The sequence below is a fragment of the Lactuca sativa genome, chromosome 1 (assembly GCF_002870075.4).
Source record: "Lactuca sativa cultivar Salinas chromosome 1, Lsat_Salinas_v11, whole genome shotgun sequence".
NCBI lineage: Eukaryota > Viridiplantae > Streptophyta > Magnoliopsida > Asterales > Asteraceae > Lactuca > Lactuca sativa.
Window position 1 is genome coordinate 164,293,270 of NC_056623.2, and position 24,578 is coordinate 164,317,847.

The window sequence follows — 24,578 nt, forward strand, 5'->3', positions numbered from 1 at the left end:
TTAAGAAACTTCTATGGGTTTTTGTTAAAAATGTTGAATGGAAGTAAGGAAAAGTGGGTGCATAGTGTGCTAAGATGAATTTATTTGTACTGGAATCAGAATCAAATGGTAAATTATTGCAATGCATCACATAGTTATTGTGACAACCGAGAGGATTTCGTCACTGGCCACCGCTAGGAGAAAGTATGAACAATAGATGTAATAGCTTAATATTGTAATATTTGATTTTTGAGATAATAAGAATCAAATGTGTCGTTACATTTATTGTTAAATCGATTGTTAGGCTCGAAAAATAGTATCTAAAAAGTTGTACCGTCTTCAAATTTGGTTAACGCATTTGGAAAGTACTCGTTAACATGATCCCAAAGATATAAGATTCATAAAAATACGACTCCAAATGAGAGAGTTATATATTTTATAAAAATCAAAATCAACCAGGTAATTAAAGTTAATTACGTCAAAACGGTACTTAGAGATTGGTTGAGTTTTGACTAAAAGTGCAAAAAGGAGATTTATAGTACTCCTTAAGATATAAAGTTTAGGACAAGGAATGTCGAAAACGGAATCCGTATGAGAGAGATATGATTTTTGTAAAATCATTTATTCTTACCCCCGTTAGGCACAAAAATGAAAGTCAAAAATAGGTAATACAACCTAAATGAGAGTTGTAGTACTCCTTGAGATCTAATATTACATAGATATAAAGAGGGCTTAGATCGAAGCTCGCATGAAAGAGTTATGATTTTTACAAAATCATTCCGTGTGCACAAGGTGCGAGCTTATGCTCATCATTCCATGTGCACGAGGTGCGAGCTTATGCTCTTCGTGCACCTAACACTGGATTCGCATAGATTGCGAGTAATGTGGCCAATTGGGGGAAGTGACACGTGGCAGTCTCTGGATGAAGCTATGATGATCATGTGCGACACACAAGATCATTGCGTCGCGTGCACCCAAATTTCATGCCTATAAATAGAAGTCAATGCAGATCCCATTCTGCACACCTCTCTCTGAATCACTCTCTCAATCCTCAAATTTGTTATATTTCTGGAGCGGCCCCCGAAATCCCACGCCCGATTCAACCCTAAATCAACGATCTCACACGTCAAAGGTAAGTTCACGATCCCATTTCACTATTTTAAAGGTTTTACTGGGGGGATACATGTTTATCAAACTACTTTATCAAAATATATTTATTTCTATAAATATCAAAAGTTATATAAAGCATGCAACCTTAGGATAATGTAACCATAGATACTATACGTAGTATTAAGCTATGATATTATGCCTAAGAGTTATGATGTCTGATAGTCTACGAAGAGATATTACCAAGATGTTATGATTGTCAATTCCCTAGGATAACACAATACCTAGAAGTGATGTTGGTCAACTATAGGTATATGCAATGTACCTAATCGTTACTCTGCCCAAATATCATGTTTCAAATTAACCATAATTAGGGTATATATATATATATATATATATATATAAGATAATTTTGAGAGCTATAAGTTTTAATTATCAAATATAAAGTAAAAGATTTATATTGTAATAGTTATAGGAAATCACTAAGAAAGAAAGATAAAAGATAAAACACCTAAGGTTAATGCGTTACCAGTTGTTATTATTCATCCTTAACATGATTAAATTCGGCTCACCTGAAACTATAATCGTTAATCTTGCGAAAGCCAGAAAGATATGTATACATCTATACGGGGTTTGACACCCCCACATGTGATCGCTAGCTACAATCTCGGCATGATAACTTTCTTTATTATTCAAGCACTATTCGACGTCCGATGAAGCGTCATGCGGGGAAATTATGTAACACCCGCAGATTCGGGTTAGTTAGTTTAGAGACAATAAGCATCAAAAATAACTTTTTTATATAAGATTATTTAGAATAAATAACCTTGGCCAACATATAGTATATGTCACAAGGGTCCCGTACATATAAAGAACGTTGGAATACGAGTTATAACGAAGAAGTTATGACCTGTCGAAGTTTTACGACAAAACCGGCACGACACCGACAATCGTAAAAAGTGAATTTATGATAAAATATGTAACGCCCGCAAATCCGGGCTAGTCAATTTAGAGGCAATAAGGGTCGAAAATGACTATTCGACAAAAGATTATTTAGAATAAATAATCTTAACCAAGTTGTAGGATATGTCACAAGGTTTCCGTACATATAAAGAACGCCGAAATCCGAGTTATAACGAAGAAGTTATGACCCGTCGAAGTTTCGCATCAGAACCGGCACGGCACCGGGAAGCGTAAATAGTGAATTTACGATAGAGCGAGATTTAGCTTAGCGCTCTTGTAACACCCAAAGTTTTGAAAGCCACGAAAGGAGAGAAAACCCTAACTTTAAGGGGGGGACTCGGCGAGTCCAAGGAAGAACTCGGCGAGTCCAAACGGGATCCGGGTCGAGGAGTAAGTGACCGACTCGGCGAGTTGGCCAAGGAGACTCGGCGAGTCAGGTTTGTTCGAGGAAAACCCTAAATCCGGGACTTTGGGCGCTATTTAAACTCCTTATTCTCTCCATTAGGGTTCCTTAGAGCCTCCCTCATACAGAAAACGAACCCTAAGCCCCCATTGTTGTGCATTCAAGCTTCCAAGTCATTTTTGGGTCATTTTTTTTGGGTGAATTCAAGGAAGAAGAAAGAGGAAAATCATTGAAGTCTCAAGGATTGGCCTTAGATCTGGAGTTTGTGGAACCTTTCTGAGTTATTGAAGGTAATAAGTCGTTTCTTTCCTTTAGATCTTCTTTAGTTGTGAGATTTGGGGCTTTTTAAGCCATGGATAGTCATCCATTTGAGTTAGAAGCCGGATCTAGAGTTGCTACTTCAGATCCAAGCATACAATGGTCTTGAGAAGCATAAAGTTTCAGCCCTTGAGTTGATTATGGAGCCTCCTTGCCTTAAACCCTAGTTTATGGTGTATTTTTCCTAGATCTCCTTCTCTACACGTAAAGTTTGCAACTTTACGTGAGGAATAGGCTTGGGAAGCGTAGATCTACGGTTTGGAGTCCATGCATGACTCAAAAGTCCTCTGCATGTATAGAGATCTAAATGGACTCGGCGAGTCCTTTGAGTAGACTCGGCGAGTAGCATGAAGATGAGGAGGAACTTGACGAGTGGGATGAACAGCTCGTCGAGTCAGATGAAGTTGGGTAGGAACTCGGCGAGTTGGATGAACAACTCGGCGAGTCTGTTGAAGGTTGTCTTGGACTCGGCTAGTCTGTTCTTGGACTCGGCGATTCAGGTCGCAAAACCCCAAACCCTTCGATTTGAGACTCGAATCAGTGAGTCGAGTGGAGACTCGGTGAGTTGGGCAGGTCAGGACTCGGAAATCGGTAGACTCGGCGAGTCATGGACTGACTCGGCGAGTCGAGATGCGAATGGAAGAACTCTGAACATATGAACTCGGCGAGTCAATAGGGTGACTCGGCGAGTAGGGTTGACTTTGACCAATACTTTGTCTTTGACCAGAGTTGACTTGGTTGACTGTCGGGGGTCAGCTAGACTAAGTGTTGCATTGATTTTGGTAGCTCGGGAAGCTAGTGGAGCAGGAGTTCAGAGAGTTGCCGGTCAGCAGCCAGTGGGATCATCAGCGAGTTCAGCCAGTGCAGGTGAGTTTCCCTTCGTATGAATGGGTCTACGGCCACAATGTCGGCCCATGTAGTTATGAGTAGAAGACCCGGGGGTTAGCCCTAGGCACAGTATGCTAGTATGATATTCGGGACGAGGTCCAATGATAGAGGGTGGGTGCCCAAGGAATGGTTTATGTGATAGTTTATACTTGTTGTCTGTGCGATACTTGTATGTGTCTGGTAGGGAGGTGAGTGTGGGCGAGGTCTCGTATCTCACCAATAGCAGAGTGTGGATGGTGTTCCACATCTCAGTAGCAGCAGATCAGGGGCGAGGCCCAAGTTAGGGAAGGAGTGAGGGTGGGCTGGGCCCGTACCTCACTATCAGCAGGAGTATGGACGGGGTTCCATGACTCATCAGTAGCGGGACAAGGGCGGGGCCCAGAAATAGGCGAGGCCTTAGGACAAGACCGTTAGAATGTGTTAATCTTACGTGATGTGATGTGATATGTTTATGTGCTATTGTATGTTAGTGGGCAAGGCCTAAATGAAACAGATCTGTATCCGACCGGGGCTCGAAGCCAGGCGGGGCCTGGAGCGGCGGGGCCGTTGTAGCGGGCGAGGCCCGAGGTAGGGGTGGGCGAGGCCCAGGATAGCGGCTGTGGCCCAGTATGTGCAGTATGTGGTTATGCATGGTATGTGGTAGGGTGGGGAACTCACTAAGCTTTGTGCTTACAGTTTTCAGTTTTGGTTTCAGGTACTTCCGGTAGCGGATGATGGAGCTCGGGGTGATCGCATAGCACACACCATAAATTAGTCAGCCTGGGAATGTTTACTCTGATAACGATCATGTATTTTGAAAACTATTACTCTACTTATGTTTTGAAAAGATGAATTTGCTTAATGTGATGTTTTATTAAAAGAAATTTTTAGTCTTGAATTTTGGGACGTTTCAGCTCTAAACGAAAGTCATAGAATATGTTAAACTAAGAGCATCGATAAAAAGAACGCCCGAATCTGACTTCGTCTGAAGAAGTTATGATTTTTCGAAGTTTCGGATTAGCAGTGTACAGCCCGAAATTCGAATATTAGATCGAGTGATTTTTAGCCGACACGACCTAAACGAGAATCGAAGATCTCGTTAGAAGTAGCGTAACGAGAAAAAGATGGGTGAAAACGGATGTCGGATGAAGAAGTTATGAGGATTTAACGGACCAATCCTGTCCCGGCCTATTAATATTATAAAATTTAAAATCAAGCCAAAATTAGCCAACGGAGTCTAAATGAAAGTTGTAGAGTACATTCCCACCTTCGCGTGGATATAAAGAACGTCAAAAACGGAGCTCATATGCGAAAGTTATGATTTTTAGAAGTCGAGAAGGAAAATTGCGAACTGAGATGACGTGGCCAAATCTCAGTCGTTGCTTGCTGACCAAGGCTTCGCTTCAGATCTTAACGCGTCACCCTCGCTATTACGCCCCGCGTACAAAGAAGTTACGCCCCGCGTAACTTCGGTATGATCCTTCCGAGATGAGTGCGAGACAGCTGGACCGAGGCTGGCAATCTTATCCGGAGTTACGCCCAGCGTAATCCGAAGCCAGCAGCCTATAAATAGCTGCGAGGGCAGCCTTCATTTTCACACCAAATCTCCTTCTCTCTCTAAAATACTTTCTCTCTCTAGCTCCCCAACCACCCCTAAGCCCTAGATAAAACCCTTAGCTCCCGAGGGAAGCCCCGAGGCTCCCGGAGTCCCGAGAAAAAAGGTCTTTCGGTTTCGAAACGCTGCTCCAATTAAGTTCCGGTTTTCGATAAAATCTGTTGTAAGTGTGCTACGCTTACGCAATTTTTAATATAGTTTTCAAGTAATTATAGGAATGTTATTAGGTCCTTAAAATAATTATTTGGGCTATTATTATGTGTTATATTGAGTGTTATTAACGCTTATATAATAATAATAATAATAGTCAGACTAATTAATTTGTCGCGGTTATCATTAGACTAAACCCTAGTGGTATTGGTGCTAGGTTTTATCGAAGGAAAATCGTTTTGAGAGTATCGAAGCGCTGTCCGAGTGCTGAGTCACCACCTTTCAAGTGAGTGCATAGTTACTTTCAGCTTACACAAAGATATGAAGTATTTTATATAAATTACGTGCTATGTGTGCATATTATTTGAATACTTGCTATCTATGTTGGATGAACGTTTTATACATGTTTTTAATGATTTAAACTGTATATGTATTTTATATCTACAAAATGTGTTGGGTAAAACATGGGTAGATGTAATAGCTATTGTGTGACAAAATAAAATAATGAGAGGCCTCGTTATAGATGTTATTGATGATCCAGTCATCTAGCGGAGTATAGATGACGACCACAGACTATTCTAGACAGTCCAGTGGAACACTAGCAGGCTCGCAACCTGTAGGTGTTTATTCGAACTGTGTGTTTATTCGAACTGTGTGAACTGTGTGCTCACCAGGTGTACTCCATCCCCCACATGGTTGCCTTTAGGACTTTCATTGCCAAGGAATCCCCTTAGCAGTAGTGTCCATCCCTATGATAGTCCTTAGACTAGGTCCCTTGTGTTAGATGTTTTAGGGACGTAATGTGAGGATAACGGGAATGGGTAATTGGGTTGATTGTTTCATGTTTAAAAATAATAATTATATTATTGTGGGTTGAAAACCCTATGTACTCACCAGGTTTCCCAACCTGACCCACTCAGTTTATTTATATCACAGGTGTTGATATGAAGTCACATTACACTGAGAGATTTAAAGAGATGTAGGACACTAGTGTAAATAAATGTAAGTTCTATTTATGCTTATGTTTCTGTATTAACGATGACATCCCAAACGTTTTAAAATGAATAAAATACGTTTTTCGAAAATGTTTTAATAACATATTTATCGTGTTTTTTTCTGGGAACAAATTCTGCAACATTTTTTAAAGAAGAACTCTGATTTTTATAAAGCATAAACAAAAAAAAATCGGTCTTTTCTGGCCGTGAAAATGGGGATGTCATAAAATACTTTCTAGCCTTAGCAATATAAATGAAATTCGTAATATATGTTAAACCGAGAGTGTGCATCTGACTTCGTATGAGGAAGTTATGATTTTTCTAAGATTTAGCATAGCAGTGCACAGCCCGAAATTCGAATTTTAGATCGGTCAATTTTTAACCAAAACAGTCTAAACGAGAATTGAAGATCTCGTTAATAGGATTTAAATGATAAAAAGATAGATGAAAACGGAGCTCGTATGCGAAAGATATGGACGAAACTTAGTCCCTACTCTTCGAGTGCGGCAAATTCGATACAGTTTTGTAAATCTGAGATAGAGTGAGAATTAGTGGACAAGATCTAAATGAAAGTTTTAGTACTCATAAATACCAACACGTGGATATAAATAACGTCGATAATAGAGCTCGCATGCGAAAGATATGGACGAAACTTAGTCCCTACTCTTCGAGCGCGATAAATTCGATATAGTTTTGCAAATCAGAGATAGAATGAGAATTAGTCGACGAGGTCTAAATGAAAGTTGTAGTACTCGTAAATACCAACGTGTGGATATAAAGAACGTAGAAAACGGAGCTCGTACGCGGAAGATGTGGACGAAACTTAGGGCCTACTCTACGAGAAAACCCCTATAAATAAGAGATGAACTCTTCATATTTTCTTCACACCGTAAGCCTTTCTTTCTCTCTCTAACTTCTCTCTAGACTCTCTAAACCCCCCTAAAGCCTAGGAAACTTCCCTAGCGCTAGAAGAAATCCCTGGAGCGCACGAAGGCTCCGAGAAAAAGAGCTTTTAGGCTTAGAAGCTTTTCTCCAGCGGAGCCTGGTTTTTAATAAAACCCATTGTAAGTGAAATAAGCCTACCATACTTTAAATATAGCTTATATTTAAATATAATATTGTTATTATGAACCTAGAATAAGATTTATCAGTGATTCAAAGTCGTTATACTGATTGATCTACTTACGGGAATGATGTCTAGGTTGTGATTTAGTGAGGTGTTTAAAGTGGGATTTTCATACAGTATACTTCGTATACCAAATGGACCCTACCTCCGATATGATCCTACCTGGTTGTTCCTTACTTGATAGATTATGAAAGTAGACTTTGAGTTAATGATGAATCTAGACTAATAATTAGTCGCAATAAAGATTAGACTAAAACTTAGCGATAATAATGCTAGGTTTCATCGAAAGAAAATAGAATTGTTAAAAGCGAAGCATCGCCCGAGTTTGGAATCATCACTTTAACATGTGAGTGCATAGTTACTTTCATCTTATACATAGATATGAAGTATTTTATATAAATTACGTGTTATGTATGCATATTATTTAAATACTTGTTTTCTATGCTGGATGAACGATTTCATACATGTTTTAAATGATTTAAACTGTATATGTATTTTATATCTACGAATATGTTGGGTAAAACATGGGTAGATGAACGATGAGAGATGAACGATGGTATGAGAAAACATTGGTAGCTATAGACTTAGTACCTAATAAATAACATCGGCAGCTATGGACTTAGTGCCTATTAGATAAACACTGGTAGCTATGGACTTAGTACCTGTTAGAGAAATGATGGTAACTATGGACTTAGTACCTATGAGATAAACGTTGGTAGCTATGGACTTAGTACATGTTAGATAAACGTTGGTTGCTATGGACCTAGTACATATTAGATAAACGTTGGTAGCTATGGACTTAGTACCTGTTAAATAAATGTTGGTAGCTATGGACTTAGTACATATTAGATAAACACTGGTAGCTATGGATTTAGTACTCGATGATTGAACTTTAGCAACTATGGAATTAGTGCTTTACGAACGAGCATTGGCAGTTACGGACTTAGTGTCTGCCATATAAACCCTGGAAGCAATGGACATCGAAATGAACAAATGCAGGATAGATGATTCTTAGGGTAGACCCTTAAGAGTAAAGAACATAATGGGGATGGGTAATTGGGTTGATTGTTTGATGTTTAAACATAATAATTATATTATTGTAGGTTGAAAACCCTATGTGCTCACCAAGTTTCCCAACCTGACCCACTCAAGTTTATTTGTATCACAGGTGTCGATATGAAGCTACTTTACACTGAGAGATTTAAAAGAGATGTAGATCACTAGTGTAAAAGAATGTAAGGTCTGTTTATGCTTATGTTTCTGTATTGACAATGACATCCCAAAGTTTTAAAATGAATAAAATACATTTCTTCGGAAATGCTTTGATAACACATTTATCATGTTTTTCTGGAAACAAATTCCACAACTCTTTTCTTTAAAAGGTTACTCTGATTTTCAAAATAAAGCATAAACAAATCGGTCTTTTCTGACCATGAAAATGGGGATGTCACAAATTATTAGTCTATAGTATCGATTATGGGGGCTCATGGTAATACATTACAACCACCTTAGAGATCCGACTAGCTAGAGGGACACCTTTGAGTAACACATAATATACATTAAGAATAATAAAATATCCTAAAAATATAAAAATAGTAAGATAGGATAGGTAAAATATCCTATAAACATTATAAGATAAGGTCGGTACGATATCTTAACTAAGATAGAAAGTTTTTTCTAAAAAGAAAAAAGATTCTTAAAATACAATCAAATACAGCACAAATGAGAAAACTATAAAAATTTGTGAACTCACCAACATTATGTTGACGTTTTCAAAATACATGTATTCCCGGGAGATAAGTGTGGAGGATAGTCGTGTAGAGGAGGATGTCGTCAAGGAAGCTTGCTGAAGTTTATTTCTATTTGTTTGTCATTTCTAATTATGTTTATGATGTGTGCTTGATCTATTAAACAATGTAATCCCAAATAAATTATAATAAATAAAAATATCGTTTGTGTTATATTTCTATGTAATTTTCAATATATATGTGGGTCTCGATCCAATATCCCTACATCGCACAGTCCAGCGTTTCCGCCATCGGCCGGGGGTAAGACAATTATCATGCCAAGAAGGAGTTCTCTTTGATATAATATTGGTTATGAGATCCGCATTTTAATTTGTTGTACTTTGACTTGTTGTACTTTCTTGTAAGCCAGAAGAATCAAATTGTTGTTGATGTGGCACAGCAAATCCTTCATTTTCATTAATGAAATCAATATTGTCTGAATTATAGTTATCAGATGGTATGGAATCCTTAATGTTTACGTCAAAATGAGACTCCTGAACATTCACTATGTTTGGAATAATCAGATTCTTTGTTGATAACTTCTCATGAACATTTTTTAATGGAAAAAGAGATTCATGGAATATAACATCTCTTGACATAATGATTTTCTTCTCTTGTAAGTCATACAGCTTGTTTGCTTTTTGCCCTAGATTATAACCAATAAAGCAACACATAATAGCTCTAGACTCAAGCTTAGTTTTATGAAGAAGAGTATTTGTGGCAAAGCATAAATACCAAAAGACAATTAGATTTGAATAAGAATGAGGTTTACTGTAAACTCTTTCAAAAGGGGTTTCCCACTTTAAATTTTATAAAGGAAGAAGGGTAATGACATGTTGCCATCAGAATGGCATGCCCCCACAATTTAGTTGGTAAGCTTGATTGAACTAACAAGGCTCTATCAACTTGTAAGAGATGTTGATGTTTTCTCTCAGCTCTTCCACTTTGTTGATGAGAATAAGGAACAGTCCTTTGGTGAAGTATTCCCAAAGAAGAAAAAAGATTATGACAATTGTGATTGACAAATTCACTTCCATTGTTAGTTCTTATAATCTTGACAGAAGTTTCAAACTGATTTGTCACATGAATAAAAAATTTTGATGAAGCTTGAAAAACTTGGGTTTTATCATTCAAAATAAAGGTCCATGTTAACCTAGAATAGTCATCAACAATGGTGAGGAAGAAAGACTTCATGTAGTAGAATTAGAAGATCTTGTAAGTAGTGCAGAGATCTCAGGTGCAGAGTTGGTCCCTGAAAAATTAAAATGCTTTTTATTACCCTTTTAATTTCTTCTTTACATTATTTATATTTAAATTAATACTTTTTTAAAACTTGATGGAAGAGTTCGCCAAAAATTTGATGAGAAGGGATAAATGGAGAAAAGGAGTTGGTGATGAGTTTTACTGTAACTAAAAAGGTGGTGGTCGGAGAAGACAACCAAACCCGGTTGCTCAAAAGGGGGGTGGCAAGAAAAGAGTGATCAGTGATAAACCGATCAAGGGATTTTGGAAGGTGAGTTAGAGATTTTGGGATACCAATTCTTTTTTTTAACTTTTATACTAAAAATGATATTTTACTTAATTTAAAAAACTCAAAAAAAAAAAAAAGTTTGAAAGGTAAAACAACCTTTTAACTCCCTTTAATTAAAATGATACTTGCATGCATGTCAATTGTCAAACACAATGATTAACTACACAAACTGTCACAGGAAAACAAGCATAAATTTTCCAACCATTTCCTACATGAATCTAAAAGATGATGATCCCCTCCATAACTACTCACTCATTCGTCATCATCGAACTCAGAATCCTCAGTTGCATCATCGTCATCTTCATCTTCTTCTTCGGAATCACTCAACACATACGTCATCTTCTTTCTGTTCTCCCTCACTGGCCTCGCTTTTGCCGCCACTTCCACCACCCCACTACTCTCCGCCACCATCTCCTCCTCATCATCGTCTTCATCATCCTTATTCATCCGCCCCAACACCGACCCACTTTTCTTGTTAAACGGCGACGGCCTCATCTTCCTCACCTTCTTCTCCGGCGACGCCTCCGCCACCACAACAGGCTTCAACACTTCCGTAATCAACTTCTGCCCACCAGCTGCCGGTTGATTTTTCTTCGCAGGTCCTCTTTTCTTCGTCGCTCCCGCTGGTGGTTTTGCCGCCGCCGCAGCCGCCGGCTTCCTCCCCCTCTTCTTCTCCTCCGACGGCGGTTTCACAACTTCAAAATCAGAATCATCGCTCAGTTCAATTTCGTCCTCATCTTCGTCTTCATCATCGGAAATAATGGTCGTCGCCTTTTTCTTTCCCGCTGCAGCTCTTTTCGCCGGTTGTTTCTTTTTCGGCACCACTACCATTTTTCAAAATTAAAAATTAATCATCACAAAACAAAACACAACGAAAATAAAAATAGAAATTATCAAATTAACAATACCTTCTGCTGTATCAGGAGATGATTCGATGTTATGTCTAGCCAATCGATCTTCAAGTTCAACAATGTCATCATTATCAACACCTTGCACACTATTCAAACTACTCTTCGCCATACGTTGAGCCAACGAAGGTATTTCCTCTTCTTCTTCTTCATCCATCACAACCGATTTCCCCTTGCTCTTCGCCGGAGCTTTCTTTTGCGCCGCCGCTTTTCCCCTCCCCTTCGCCGGAGCCGGAGCAGGAGCATTACCATTACCAGTCTCAGCTGGAGAACCACCTGATGTTTCCATCGGTTCCGCCTTGGCGACGGCGGGTTTCTTCGGCGCCGGTGCCCTTCTCACCGGCTTCCTAGCATTCCGGCCACCGGGACCTTTTGCTCTTGCTTTTTCTTGCTGTTTCTTTCTTTCCGCTTCATCTTTCGCATCTCTCTTGTCTTGTTCCTAAACACACACAAAAAAAAAATTAATTTTTGACAAAACCCAAAAATAAACAATTTTTTTCCACAAAACTTACATCGAGCTGTTTATCAAGATCATCAAGATCTTTCAACCATAAAGATCTAGAAGGAGTGTTCGTAAGTTCATCAAACTCAGCCTTCTTCTCATCTCTCTCCTTCCACAACTGTTTCATTTTCTCATAAGTCAAACTCGCAATCGCCATCGAAAGCAAATAATCATATTCCGTTCCCGGAATCGTCTTGCTGGCGGCAGCCGCCGCCGCTTCCACATCGATCGGCACGTCGGAAGCTTCCTCCTCTTCGGTCTCCTCACTTCCTTCAACATGGTCAACAGCCCCTGCAATTGACGCTTCGATAACAGCTTCTTTTGGTAGCGGCGTGTACTTTTTCTTTGCCAGCTCAGCATACAGGTCAGCTTTCTTTCTGTTGCTTACGACAAGTGTCCCTTCCACAACCTCTTTGATAAACCTCACTTTGTTTTCCAGTGTCAATGATATCTTCCCAAGCTCACGAAGCAACGCTGTCTGTAATTAACACACGTGTCAAAAAAACTTGTAATACAAAGATTTAATTTGAAAAAAAAAAAAAAAATGTTTCATGGTGATATTGAACTTGCCTTCCTTCTTTCATAATAGTCAAGACGAAGGGGAAAGAAATCTTCAAGAACTGTAAGCACAAAGGGTAAAACAGTCAATAAACAAAAACAGAAAACAGATTGATAGATTTTTGTATTTTGTGATATTCTTTCTTACTTTGTTCAGGGGTGTCATACTTCTTTATCACGCCATTTGCATCAAACAAGTGCATGTTACTTGTGCTTAAAGTTGTAGTGAGTTTAAATTTCTTCAACAGCCCTTCTTGTCTTGCTTTGTTCATTTGATCAGCAGTCATTATTATTTGAAAATTAACTGTTGTGTCGTCATTATGAGCATTGTATTCCTAAAAATTTTAAACCCAAAAAAAAACATCAATATTAAGTTCGAAGGATATTGTAATTATGTATAAAGTACAATCTACCTCTATGAAAGGTTCTTTGTCTTTTCCAGCAGTTGAAGCAACCTCCAAAAACTCCTTGTATTCCTGTGTCCACCTTCTAACTGGCAACTCAGTGATTCGAAGGGTATTTTCGTCCTCATCTTCATCAACAATTCCAGTGGTTGTGTATCCTGTGTCTTTCGATGCTGTTTTCTGAATTGTTCCTCTGAACCATTTATACCATGGATCCATTGGCACCATTTCTTCCCCATTTAATAAACGTTTCAAATTAGCAATAATATCCCTAGGGTTATAATTTGGCACAAATGTACTCCACCCTGTCCCTATTCCTTCACTTCCATTCACCAAAACCATGGGTATAATTGGAAGATACCATGTAGGCTCAATGGATTGTCCATCTTCACTCAAGTAGTTGAGTAGAAGCTCATCTGCTTTGTTAAAAAGATGACGTGTGATGGGTGTAAGCTTAGTGTAAATATACCTTCCACTTGCATGATCTTTTCCACCCTGTACACAAAGATTTTTAAATATGTAGATAAAGAAAAAAGAACAATATTTTATATTTTTATATTTTATATTTTATTTAACTTACCATCTGACGTGTACCAAATTGGCCACTTGGGTAAAGAAGGTTGATGTTATTGCTGCCAACAAAGTTTTGAGCCATGCCAATGATGGTCCCCACAAGACTTGCTTCACCATGGTGATAAGCTGAGTGTTCAGAGACATAACCACTGAATTGAGCCACTTTTACTTCTTGGAAAATGGGTTTCTTGAAAGCACAAAAAAGAATCTTTCTTTGACCCGGTTTTAATCCATCCACCATTGATGGGATTGATCTTTGAAGATCAGCCATTGAAAACAAGATAAGCTCTTTGTTGATGAAATCACGATATGGGATATGTTTCTCATTTGAATCAAAATACGTCCCAGCCTGTGTAAAAAAGAACATAAATTAGGATTAGTAAATGAATGTACACTTGCATTATAAATAAAGTAATAAAATTTCATACCTGAAGTGCTCTAAGCCATGTCTTTCTGGCTTCAATCTTTTTCTTACTGAAGGCCAACTCTATGGCATCACCATCTTCATCATTATCCCAAACAAAATCTTTCTTATGCTTATCAAGATCAGCAAAATACTCTGCTCCTTCTTTACCATTACTTGTTCCCAACCCCTAAATGTAACAAATTTATTAGCCAACAGTTTGTTTTTTTCTAACTTAAGCATTATAGTATTGAAATTTGAAAAAGAAAACAAAGAAACAAACCTTATAGTATTTTATTTTGAAATTTTTCACTCTGCACCCTAGACTTTCCTTCCATGCCTCATACTCAGGCATATTGTAAAAGGATATAACATTGTTACTATTCTTTTGAGTAGCCTTAACAATTGGAGTGATGAACTCTAGTACAAACTCAGAGAGTTTTAGTAAAGATGGCCAGAATGTGTGCAAGAAGTTGATCAACAGTCCTTTGATATGTGATCCATCATGATCCTACAAAAAAAATTGAATCTTTTCAATAAAATGGCATTTCTTGAATTTCTAACATGTGTTATGTAAAGAATTTGGAAAATTACCTGATCAGCCATTATCATCAAGTGACCATATCTCAAAGATTTGACATTGTCATACTCTTTACCATGTTGGAGTCCAAGAATCTTCTTAATGTTCTGAATTTCAGCATTTTCTTGCAACTGTTTGGGACTTGCTTCCCTCACATTCAGCAATTTACCTTTTAATGGAAACACACCATAGTAATCTTGTCCCACAACAGACAATCCAGACATCTGAAATAAAAAAAGAAAAGTGAGTATTGTGCAAATGAAGGTAGGAAGCTAGAATAATAAGCAACAAAACTTACTGCTAAAGCTTTGGCTGAATCTCCTTCAGTCAATATCAAAGTACAGTTGTCTGAATTATTTGTAGCAGCAAAATTAGCCTCTTCAAGTTTAGGAATGTTGAGTTTTCCCCTCTTGTTACCATCGGTTTTCTTAAGATCATTATGCTGTTTAAACTGAACCCATGAGAGAACTTTTTTCACAATATCAGATTTCGCCACTACAAAAACAAATCACAAAATAAGAACTTACTTTCTTGAATCCATCAAATCCTGAAATGAAAACTGAAAGGGGTTTAATTTGCATACCTTTCTTTAAGAACTCTGGTGTGAGTTCACATGTGGAACCAAAACTGCTTTGTTTGATTGTTAATGTTTCTTTTGTTTGTGAATCAAATGCAGGATTGTCAATAAGAGCATTGACAAATACCCATAAGTAATTCTTTACATTGTGGGCCTTGAGGGTTGCATGTTTGTTCTGTTTCTTGACAACAGCCACAAGATGATTGGCTATCTGATTGGTTATGTAATCAACATGTGTTCCTCCCTTGATTGTAGCAATATTGTTCACAAAACTCACCTGGTTAATACAAAAAATCAAGGGTTAAATGTTTAATACATAAGCTGAAGTTAAATGCTTAATACAAAAGACAAGAAAAAGCACCTGTTCAAAATGCCCATCAGCAATACTAACACAAATCTCCCATCTTTCATTAACTTTCTCGTAAATCCTATAAAATAAAAAGACTATTAGTATCTATCCATAAGCTACCAATTAAATTAAAAAGAAATAACAACTAATTGTTATAGATTTTAAAAAAGTACCTTAGGGGTTCTTGAGATGATTGTAGATAAAGTTTGACATAGTCTTCAAATGTTTTAGGAGGAACACGCTTTCCATCAAGTTCAACTTTTACACTCTTTCCAAGACAGCCAGCTAAATCAACCACACGCTTCTTCATCAAAGCAACAACATCTGCTTCAAGGCATTCCATGCCAAATTTTGTTAAATCAGGCTTAAATGAAACCATTGTCCAGTTTTCACCACTCTTGCACTTTGTTATGGTTGGCTCAGATTTCTTCCCCATGTTGTTTGAGAACACCTAAACCAGAGACAAATGGAACAGATTTAGCATATAAAATTACTCTAATGAAACGACGATATGAAAGCTTTAATAACCCAAAACAGGAACTCTTATCATAAGAAAAATTCAATTCGATTTTGGTATCTCTTTGAATTTTGTGTCTGATGTTTTATGCATTGGAAACCCTAGCTTGGGAAACAACAAAGTGTTGATGTATAGTAGATCTATGTCTAACCGATCATGAAAATTTCAGTAAAAGCCTAAATCGTTAGTTTTATGCATTAGAAGCCCTAGTTCAGGAAACAACAAGGAAATGATGATGTATGACAGATCTGCACCTAACCGATCGTAACAATTTCATTAAAAGCCTAAACCGTTAAGACTATAAGAACCCTAAATCTCATGAAAAAACGCAATCAGATCTGTAGTAGATATAGATCTGGTATCATGTATAGTTGAGATGATACCTGTTTATAACGTCTGTTACGCTTCCCATCTGCAGTCTCGAGTGTAAACTCAGTGGAGAAGATGTTGGCAAGCTTCGCACCATAACCATTTCTACCACCAGTAGTCTTCTTGATGGAATCGTCGTAATTACTACTCGTCAGTAGATGACCAAAAATCATTTCAGGCACATAAACACCTTCCTCTTGATGAATCTCAACCGGAATTCCATCACCGTTATTATACACGCTAATCAAATTCTTCTCGACATCGATCGTGACCTTAACAGAGTCCATCTTAGGATCTCTCTGCTTGTTATCCGCAGCATTCACGAGAATTTCGTCGAAGATCTTGTAGAGACCAGGGACGTACGAGATAGATCTTTTAACCATCTGATCATCCTCCCATACCCAAAGCGTCTGTTCATGTTTTTCGATAGATCCAATGTAAGTATCGGGCCGGAGAAGGATGTGCTCGAGTTGAGTCTTCTTCTGATAAGTTTCTTCAATGGTTCTCCCGGCTTTGGTGGCGGCAGGTTTGGTAGGCGGTGGGATGTTGTCTGTGGTGCTCGATTGCAGTGGTTGGCGTTTTTCTGTCACCATGGTTGTTCGTGAGTAGAGAGAGACACAGAGATGGTGTCTGCAGAGAGAAGGAAGATGCCGGAAATATGAGATGTAGAGGTGGGGAAAGGGGTTTAATGGTGTTGGGTGCAGGTGGTGGTGGATTCAATTGTAAAGGAATCCATGGGAGTGTTTAGGGTTTTGAATTTTGAATTTTGAATTTTGAAAGCGTGAGCGGGAAACTTGAAGTTAAACTATTTGAATTCTTGGGAAAAGGGATAATGGAATTGTCTGTAATATTGTTTCTACACTCAGTAAAATATGTTGTACATTATCCTAGTATTTTGCATTTTTTCAAAATAACCTATTTTCGTACACTTAGGTATAAATGATAACAATCAATTTTGTGCTATTACTTAATTTATGTCATTAAACTTTTATTTGTTTATCGTTGTAACAAAAATGCTTTTAACCATAAAACAGATTACTCGATCGTTGGAAAGTTCATACATTAAAAATATTTGTTTTGTATATATTAATGGATGCTATTTTGTTATGTACATGATCGTTATATATAATTAATATATATGATATTGTTTCAAAATGAGTAATGTTATGTAATTCATGAGTGACAATAAACATACAATGGTCTATGATGAAATATTGAAATTTGATAGGCCAAATAAAGATACACTGGGAAGCCATCGTGAAAGCCAAAGACAAAAGCAGTGACAGAACTCTAAACATGTTACCGTTCATAAGTCATCTGTATTTTAATTGTATATATACTGCTTTAATTATAATGTTATATTACTATTTATGTTTTAAAAAATACAACTGTAATTCATATATTTAAGTGTGGTGTTAACAACACTACATTGTGGACCTCAATTCTCAATCACACATCATGCAGCTCAACCACGAATTAGATCAAAACAGATAAACGAGTCAACCTGACACCAACTCATGTATCTAATAGGTTGGGTTGGGTTCTAAATCTCAACTCATTTAAGTAAACATGTTAAATTAGGTTGAGGTCTTCAACTCATTTAATAAATGGGTTCAACCCGAACCCAACTCAGGTCGACCATTATCAGCTCTAGTGAGACAAAATTGTCTCGTGAGTACATGGGTTTTAAGACAGAAAATAACATTTGAAATTTTAACCCAGTTTCCCAACAAAACACGTCCAATAACAAATACCAATTAAGCAACCATTTTATGAGTCGTGTATGCAAGTAAGGAGTTTATGCCCTTAATTTGATATATAGCTCAATTAAAAGCAAAATCCTTCTGGGTTGCCCTCAAAGCTCGTTATTGACTAGAATGACTTTTGGAGATAAATGTTGATTTATTGGTTTATTGTAATATCCCAAAATTTCAGACAAAAATTTTATTTTTATTTCATTTCAAAACATCCAACAAACATGTTAAAACAACTAAAAGTGTATCATAGTGAAATAAAATCATAGTACAAAATCTCAAAATCACATAATGCGGAAAACATGAGCGATTGTTGTGCGATCAAGTCAGACCCTTCCCTTTTGAGCTAGAAATACCTAAAACATAAACTGAAAATCGTAAACACAAAGTTTAGTGAGCTTCCCAAAATACCCCATATCATACATACATAACAGTTAAAGCATAGTAGGGTCTATTTCACCCCCCCCCCCCCCCCCCCCTTCGATATCTTTTAACCGGAATTGGTGCCTTCGACCCACGAGTACAGTGGAGAAAAGTCACCTCAGTCTGAAGATAACAAATCACATTCGGTGCTGCTTCCCAGCACTTCACACTGAACACATCTAAATTATCCCTAATCAATAATTAAGGAAATTTCCATAGTCTAAAGTCCAATTCATACTCTATCATATCAATGGGTAAAAGACTATTTTACCCTTCCCATATCCGACCCAACAACTGATGGCCCAAAACCCTAAAAGGCCCATTAAGGCACCTCGGTGTGTACTTCCTGTGTACCACCTCAATACTCCCATCGTACGATGCTCAAACCTTAACTCCATTTTTAGGTCTTATTCCTTTAAGGTCAAAAGACCAAATCCTCAAGTTAAAGCCTAATGAATGTCTAGAGTCCTAAAGTTCCTGACTTTATGACCTAGCATGACTTAGAAAAGCCCAACACCAAACCTAAGCTTCTTATAACGACCCAAAAATCAAGGGTAAAAAATTCATTTGTAATATAGCTAAAACATTGATACCATTTATTTTAAACATTTCAAATCATCATTAAGTAAAATATCTATCAGAGTTTATCCCAAAATCACACCCTAAAACCGGAACGGCGGAAACGTTCGGGGGTGGAGGACGTCATGTACATTATCACAACACAGATTAATAGTAAACAAGCAACAACATCATCCATTGCATTAATAATATAATTTATACAAGTGTGTTCTGTGACGTTTATAAGACACAAAAATGTAAATCAAAATAAGAGGTGAGTCTAGAACTCGCTCCATCTTCTCAAATCATGGCATCGGTACCTGTCTACTGATGACCTGAGAATACAAGTTATTTTGAAAAAGTTTATCAGCTTTAAAGCTGGTGAGTTCATAAGCATTTTAGTGTCATTATTGGTATGAAAAATGTTTGTGAGTGTTTGAATGTATAAGTTTGTAAATGTGTTGTAGTAAAGTTGTAAGTGTTTACTTGTAGTAAAATATTCGTTATAAATGTTTGTAAACCGTTTGTAAAATGTTCGTATCTTCCTAGAAAATCCCATATTTTCTACTAAACTGTAGTCTTCTACCAAGACCCAATGTTCGGTTTTTTTGTTTGTAAGAGTATGTATTTTCCCCAAGTCTAGCTATCGTTACCAAAATATAGTTTGTATATTATCGTTTACATGAGAAGACGTTTCAAGGTAAATGTATTAGGGAAAGTATTTTAGGACTGTAGTTTCGTATGAGAAAACTACCGTAGTACTACTTACCTCAAAGCCAATGAATTATAAGGTAAGGTGAGATTTGTAACCATATTGATTGACGGTTGTCGGACACGACGATGAAAGACGCCGAACAAATGTGGCATTTGTCACCCCTTGGCTTGGTCGGCCAAGGACTGTAGCTAACAGTCGGGGTGCAGGATAGTCTGTCCCGTATAGATCTATACACACAATGTCCGCTCTCCCTCCAGGAGACTTTGGTTACCTACATGACAACGGTGGAATCCGCTTCATGTAGAAGTAAATCTCATATTCTAAATGTTATGTTGATGTATGTTCCTTCTATTTTCTTGTAAATGTATATGTATATGTTATCTTCTTTGTGCTTGTATTTGTATGTGTTCTTGTATGTTACTCATAATAGTAAGTTATGTTTGTTTCTCATTAAAGTATGTTCTGACTCATGTATGAAATGACTCTTTGTATGTTCCATTGTACTAGAAGTAATGAGTAGTATCTTTCTAAACTATACCTATTATAGTTTACTAGTTGAATTGTTGAATAACTGAACGTATTGGACTGAGATAAAAGCTATTATGTCTTACACATATATACATAATATATAATTAAGGATCAAACGACACTCGGACAAACAACCAGGTACTCTAACTCCACAACCAAACAAGGAACATGAATGTAAAGTGAGTTATCAGTCCTAAGTCCATCAAACCTTACTTATATAACTATATATACATTAGACATGGTTTTGACAATATATATATATATATATATATATATATATATATATATATATAAGTTTAAATAGAAGTTTTGTAAAACCTTTTAAAGAGTTTAATAACAAATAATGATGACTTGATGTCACTTATAAAACGATTTAAAAGCAGTTTGGCATTTAAGAACGAGATTGATAAAGAATGTAACATATAAAAGAGTTTGACAAATAGCTTGAAGTAGTTTGTTTGATAAAACAGTTAAAAGTATAGTAAATCCATTTGTTTGATAGTTATAAATCGCATGTGATTGATATTATAACTATAATGATTCAACTTGTATTCCCCCCATAAAAGCATTTAAAAACATTTACAAGGTTGATTAAGGGGTATGAACTCACCTGTAGTGACTGATGCGACTATGAGATCGGTTTAGGAAGTTGAGTGTCAATTTCGGACTTGAGCACAAACGAATCCTATTAACCTTATAATGACATATATATATATATATATATATATATATATATATATAATTAGTGCTTGTAACAACTAATCAATGAATTGGGGCCACCTTAAGGACTAGTAAACACTTATATTGAAGTGTTACAACCATATATGATTGCATATAAGGGGTATATGGCTATACAAGGGAGTGTATGGTCAAAATACACTATTTGTGTGTGTGTGTGCGGCCAGTGTGTGTCGCCATGGTGTGTGTGCGGCCGCACACTCCCCATGAAGTGTGTCAAAACATATTTTGAGGCCTTAGGACTCATCTAGGAAGGTTTCTTACTTCATGTTCTAGCCTTATATGGAGTTTGTTGCCATTTTAGGACCTAAAAAGGGTCTGTATGGTTGAACATGGTGTGTGCGGCCGTACACATGGTGTGTGCGGACGTACACACCTGAAGATCATGATATTTGGCGTTTTTCATGCTTATCTTCAAGTGTTCCTGGCATATAACAAGTTATTAATGAATCTAGGAAGCAATACTCACTTGATTTGAAGATTTGAAGAGAAATGTGGATGATACTTGAGAGAAAATGAGTTCCCGCTTTGAAGGAGTGGTAAAAGTGTTCAAAAATGACTAAGGGTCATATTTATATGTGGGAGTGTGTGGCTAGAATGGGTGTGCGGCCACACACACCTGTGTGTGGTCATACACTCAAGTGTGCGGCCGCACACTCCATGTGTTGGAGTGTTTGGCCCGAGTGTGCTTGATATGCATCGTGTTATTCCATTTCTAGGCTCCTACCTTGATTGTACTTGGTTTAGAACACTCAAATAGACCCTAAACAATGTTAAAAGATAGCAAAATGAGTCTAAATTTGATTGAATTGGTCTATTGTTCGAGATAGAAATTTCGGGTCTAACCTTGATTGTACTTGGTTTAGAACACTCAAATAGACCCGTTAGAGGGAATTTCGTCCCGAAATTAGAGTTTAAGCAATTAAGTAGATACAAATAACTAAGCGAAAAGATGAGGATACTTCAATTTCATTTGATCCTCGCGCTCCCAAGTGAATTTCGGTCCTCGCTTGGCGTTCCAGCGAACCTTCACTATTGGGATGCGACTTTAGTTCGTTTGCTTGACCTCTCGGTCCATGATCTCTACAGGTTCTTTCACGAGGTTGAGACTCTCGTTGATCTCGATCTTGTCGAGTGGGATAACAAGAGTCTCGTTGGATAGGCAATTTTTCAAGTTCGAGACATGGGAAGTAGAATGTACGTTTCTAAGTTCACGGGGTAGATTGAGTTTGTAAGCTACAGAGCCGATTCTGGCAAGAATCTCGAAAGGCCCTATGTATCTTGGATTTAGCTTTCCACACTTACCAAAGCATATCAAGCCCTTACAGGGTGAGACTTTCAAAAGAACGCAGTCTCCCACCTGGAATTCCAAAGGTTTCCTTCACTTGTCTGCATAGCTTTTCTGTAGGTCTCTATAGGCTTTCAATCGTTCACAAATCTGAACGATATTGTCTGTTGTTTCTCGAATGATCTCTGGACCTTCAGAGCAAATACCATTGCCCCTAACTCCAGATCGTGTGTTTTATAGTTGGCTTCGAGTGTCTTAAGCTGACGGGAGGCATAGGCAATGACCTTACCTCATTACATCAGAATACAACCGAGCCCTTGCTTGGATGCATCGCAATAGACCACAGAGTCTTCTATCCCTTCTGGGAAGGATAGTATCGGAGCGGTGCATAAAGCTCGTTTCAACATTTGGAACGCTTTCTCTTGATTTTCTTCTCAGTCAAAGGCCACACCCTTCTGGGTCAAAGTCGTAAGGGGTTTCATAATTCGAGAGAAGTTCTGAATGAGCCTACGATAGTAGCCAGCGAGACCTAGAAGGCGTAAATGCTTACTATGCTCTTCCTTACTACGAGAGTAGATAAGTATGTCATCTATGAAGACAATGACGAACTGATCCAAGTAAGGACGCCTTACCCTATTCATTAAGTCCATGAATATTGCAGGCGCATTGGTCAATCCAAACGGTATCACTACCAACTCATAGTGTCCACAACGAGTTCGGAAGGCTGTCTTCGGAACATTCTCCTCTAGCACTCGTAACTGGTGATACTCGGATCTCAGATCTATCTTCGAAAAGTAATTCGCCCCTTGAAGTTGGTTGAATAAATCATCCATGCGAGGCAGAGGGTAATGATTCCTAACGGTAAGCTTGTTGAGTTCTCTATAGTCGATGCATATACGAAAACAATCCATCTTTCTTTCTAACGAACAAGACTGGAGCTCCCCCCAGGATGAGAAGCTCGGTCTTATAAAGCCCTTGGTGAGCAGTTCGTTAAGTTGACCAGAGAGTTCTTGCATCTCAGCAGGTGCTAGACGATAGGGCGATTTGGCTACTGGGATAGTCCCTGCAACTAAGTCGATTCTAAACTTGACTTTAACGTTAGGTGATCCTGGGAGTTCTTCTGGAAAGATGTCGGGAAAATCCAAAAGAAAGTACGATTACTCATGAAGTAAAGAAAAGGATAGGTATTTCTGTTCTATTTGTATCTCTTGTCCCGATCAGCGGGAAGGGCATTTGTTTGGCTCCTAAGTTTATTCGCATGGCAGCACGATCACTCGTAGTCTTGAGCAGTCTCCGTCCTAAAGTTCATATTAGAAGTCATATTTGGTTCATCAATCACAGCTTCGCGTATACGAGTCGCATATAATTAATATTGAAAAGGCAGTCGAATAAATGATTCTTCTCTAAGCTCACATCCAAGCATGGAAAAGAAGTTAAAGCAGAATCATCAATTCTAAGCATGTAGAACCTTTATCATATACCACCCTTGCGTATACATTCCTCAACGATGGATTAACCGTATGGGTATTCAGATTGAACTTGACGTACTGTACGAGCGGTGTACCAGGGAGGTTTGATGAGGTTCCTTCGGGAAGAACACGAAACATAAGATACTCTATGCATGAGTACCTCGGAGTTCTGGAATGACGACTTTGCTAGAAAGGAGATTACGGAGAAAAAGAAATTTACACACTAAATTGGTATGGTGAGGATCGAATTGACTCGAGTTATATGATAATATCGGACCACTCGGAAATAAAGGCGTTAGACTAGGTCATAAAGGTGTTACAAACAAAACACAATGGTGCAACTTTTAACAGAGTTTCAGTACTTTAGTTTATCTACAAGAATACTGTTGTGAACAAGGTATACTACAAAAAAAAACAGGTACACGCAGCACGAAGGTCCCTTGACTGATGGGATCTCGTAGAAAGATGTGACTCGAGTTGCACTAGTTTTTAACAGTTTATAAGTCTACTATAACGAAACACAC

General features: G+C 37.8%; 1 protein-coding gene across 2 annotated transcripts; it reads right to left on the reverse strand.

The window, feature by feature from the left end:
* Positions 1–10,919: 10,919 nt before the first annotated feature.
* LOC111908304 (DNA topoisomerase 2) lies at positions 10,920–17,307 on the reverse strand. 2 transcript variants are annotated; one of them, XM_023904127.3, is made up of 15 exons: positions 16,596–17,307; positions 15,869–16,146; positions 15,708–15,774; positions 15,353–15,623; positions 15,068–15,264; positions 14,784–14,993; positions 14,473–14,700; positions 14,215–14,379; positions 13,794–14,135; positions 13,223–13,708; positions 12,958–13,144; positions 12,822–12,871; positions 12,262–12,729; positions 11,750–12,188; positions 10,920–11,665 (listed from the first exon to the last, which is right to left on the reverse strand). In XM_023904127.3, the coding sequence occupies exons 1-15, from the start codon at positions 17,172–17,174 to the stop codon at positions 11,094–11,096; spliced, it is 4,539 nt and encodes a 1,512-aa protein (XP_023759895.2). In that variant the 5' UTR covers positions 17,175–17,307; the 3' UTR covers positions 10,920–11,093. The 2 variants fall into 2 exon arrangements, with proteins under 2 accessions (XP_023759895.2, XP_052620374.1); XM_052764414.1 differs by having other exon boundaries at positions 12,262–12,725; positions 12,818–12,871.
* Positions 17,308–24,578: the final 7,271 nt, after the last annotated feature.

Bases quoted from the DNA above. Each gene is read 5' to 3' on its own strand.
- LOC111908304 (XM_023904127.3), bottom strand. From the start codon at position 17,174: ATGGTGACAGAAAAACGCCAACCACTGCAATCGAGCACCACAGACAAC. The intron at 16,147-16,595 runs GTATCATCTCAA...TCTCTGGTTTAG, and splicing joins GTAACAGACGTTATAAACAG to GTGTTCTCAAACAACATGGG. The intron at 14,701-14,783 runs GTAATTTTCCAA...TTTTTTTTGTAG, and splicing joins TGATGATAATGGCTGATCAG to GATCATGATGGATCACATAT.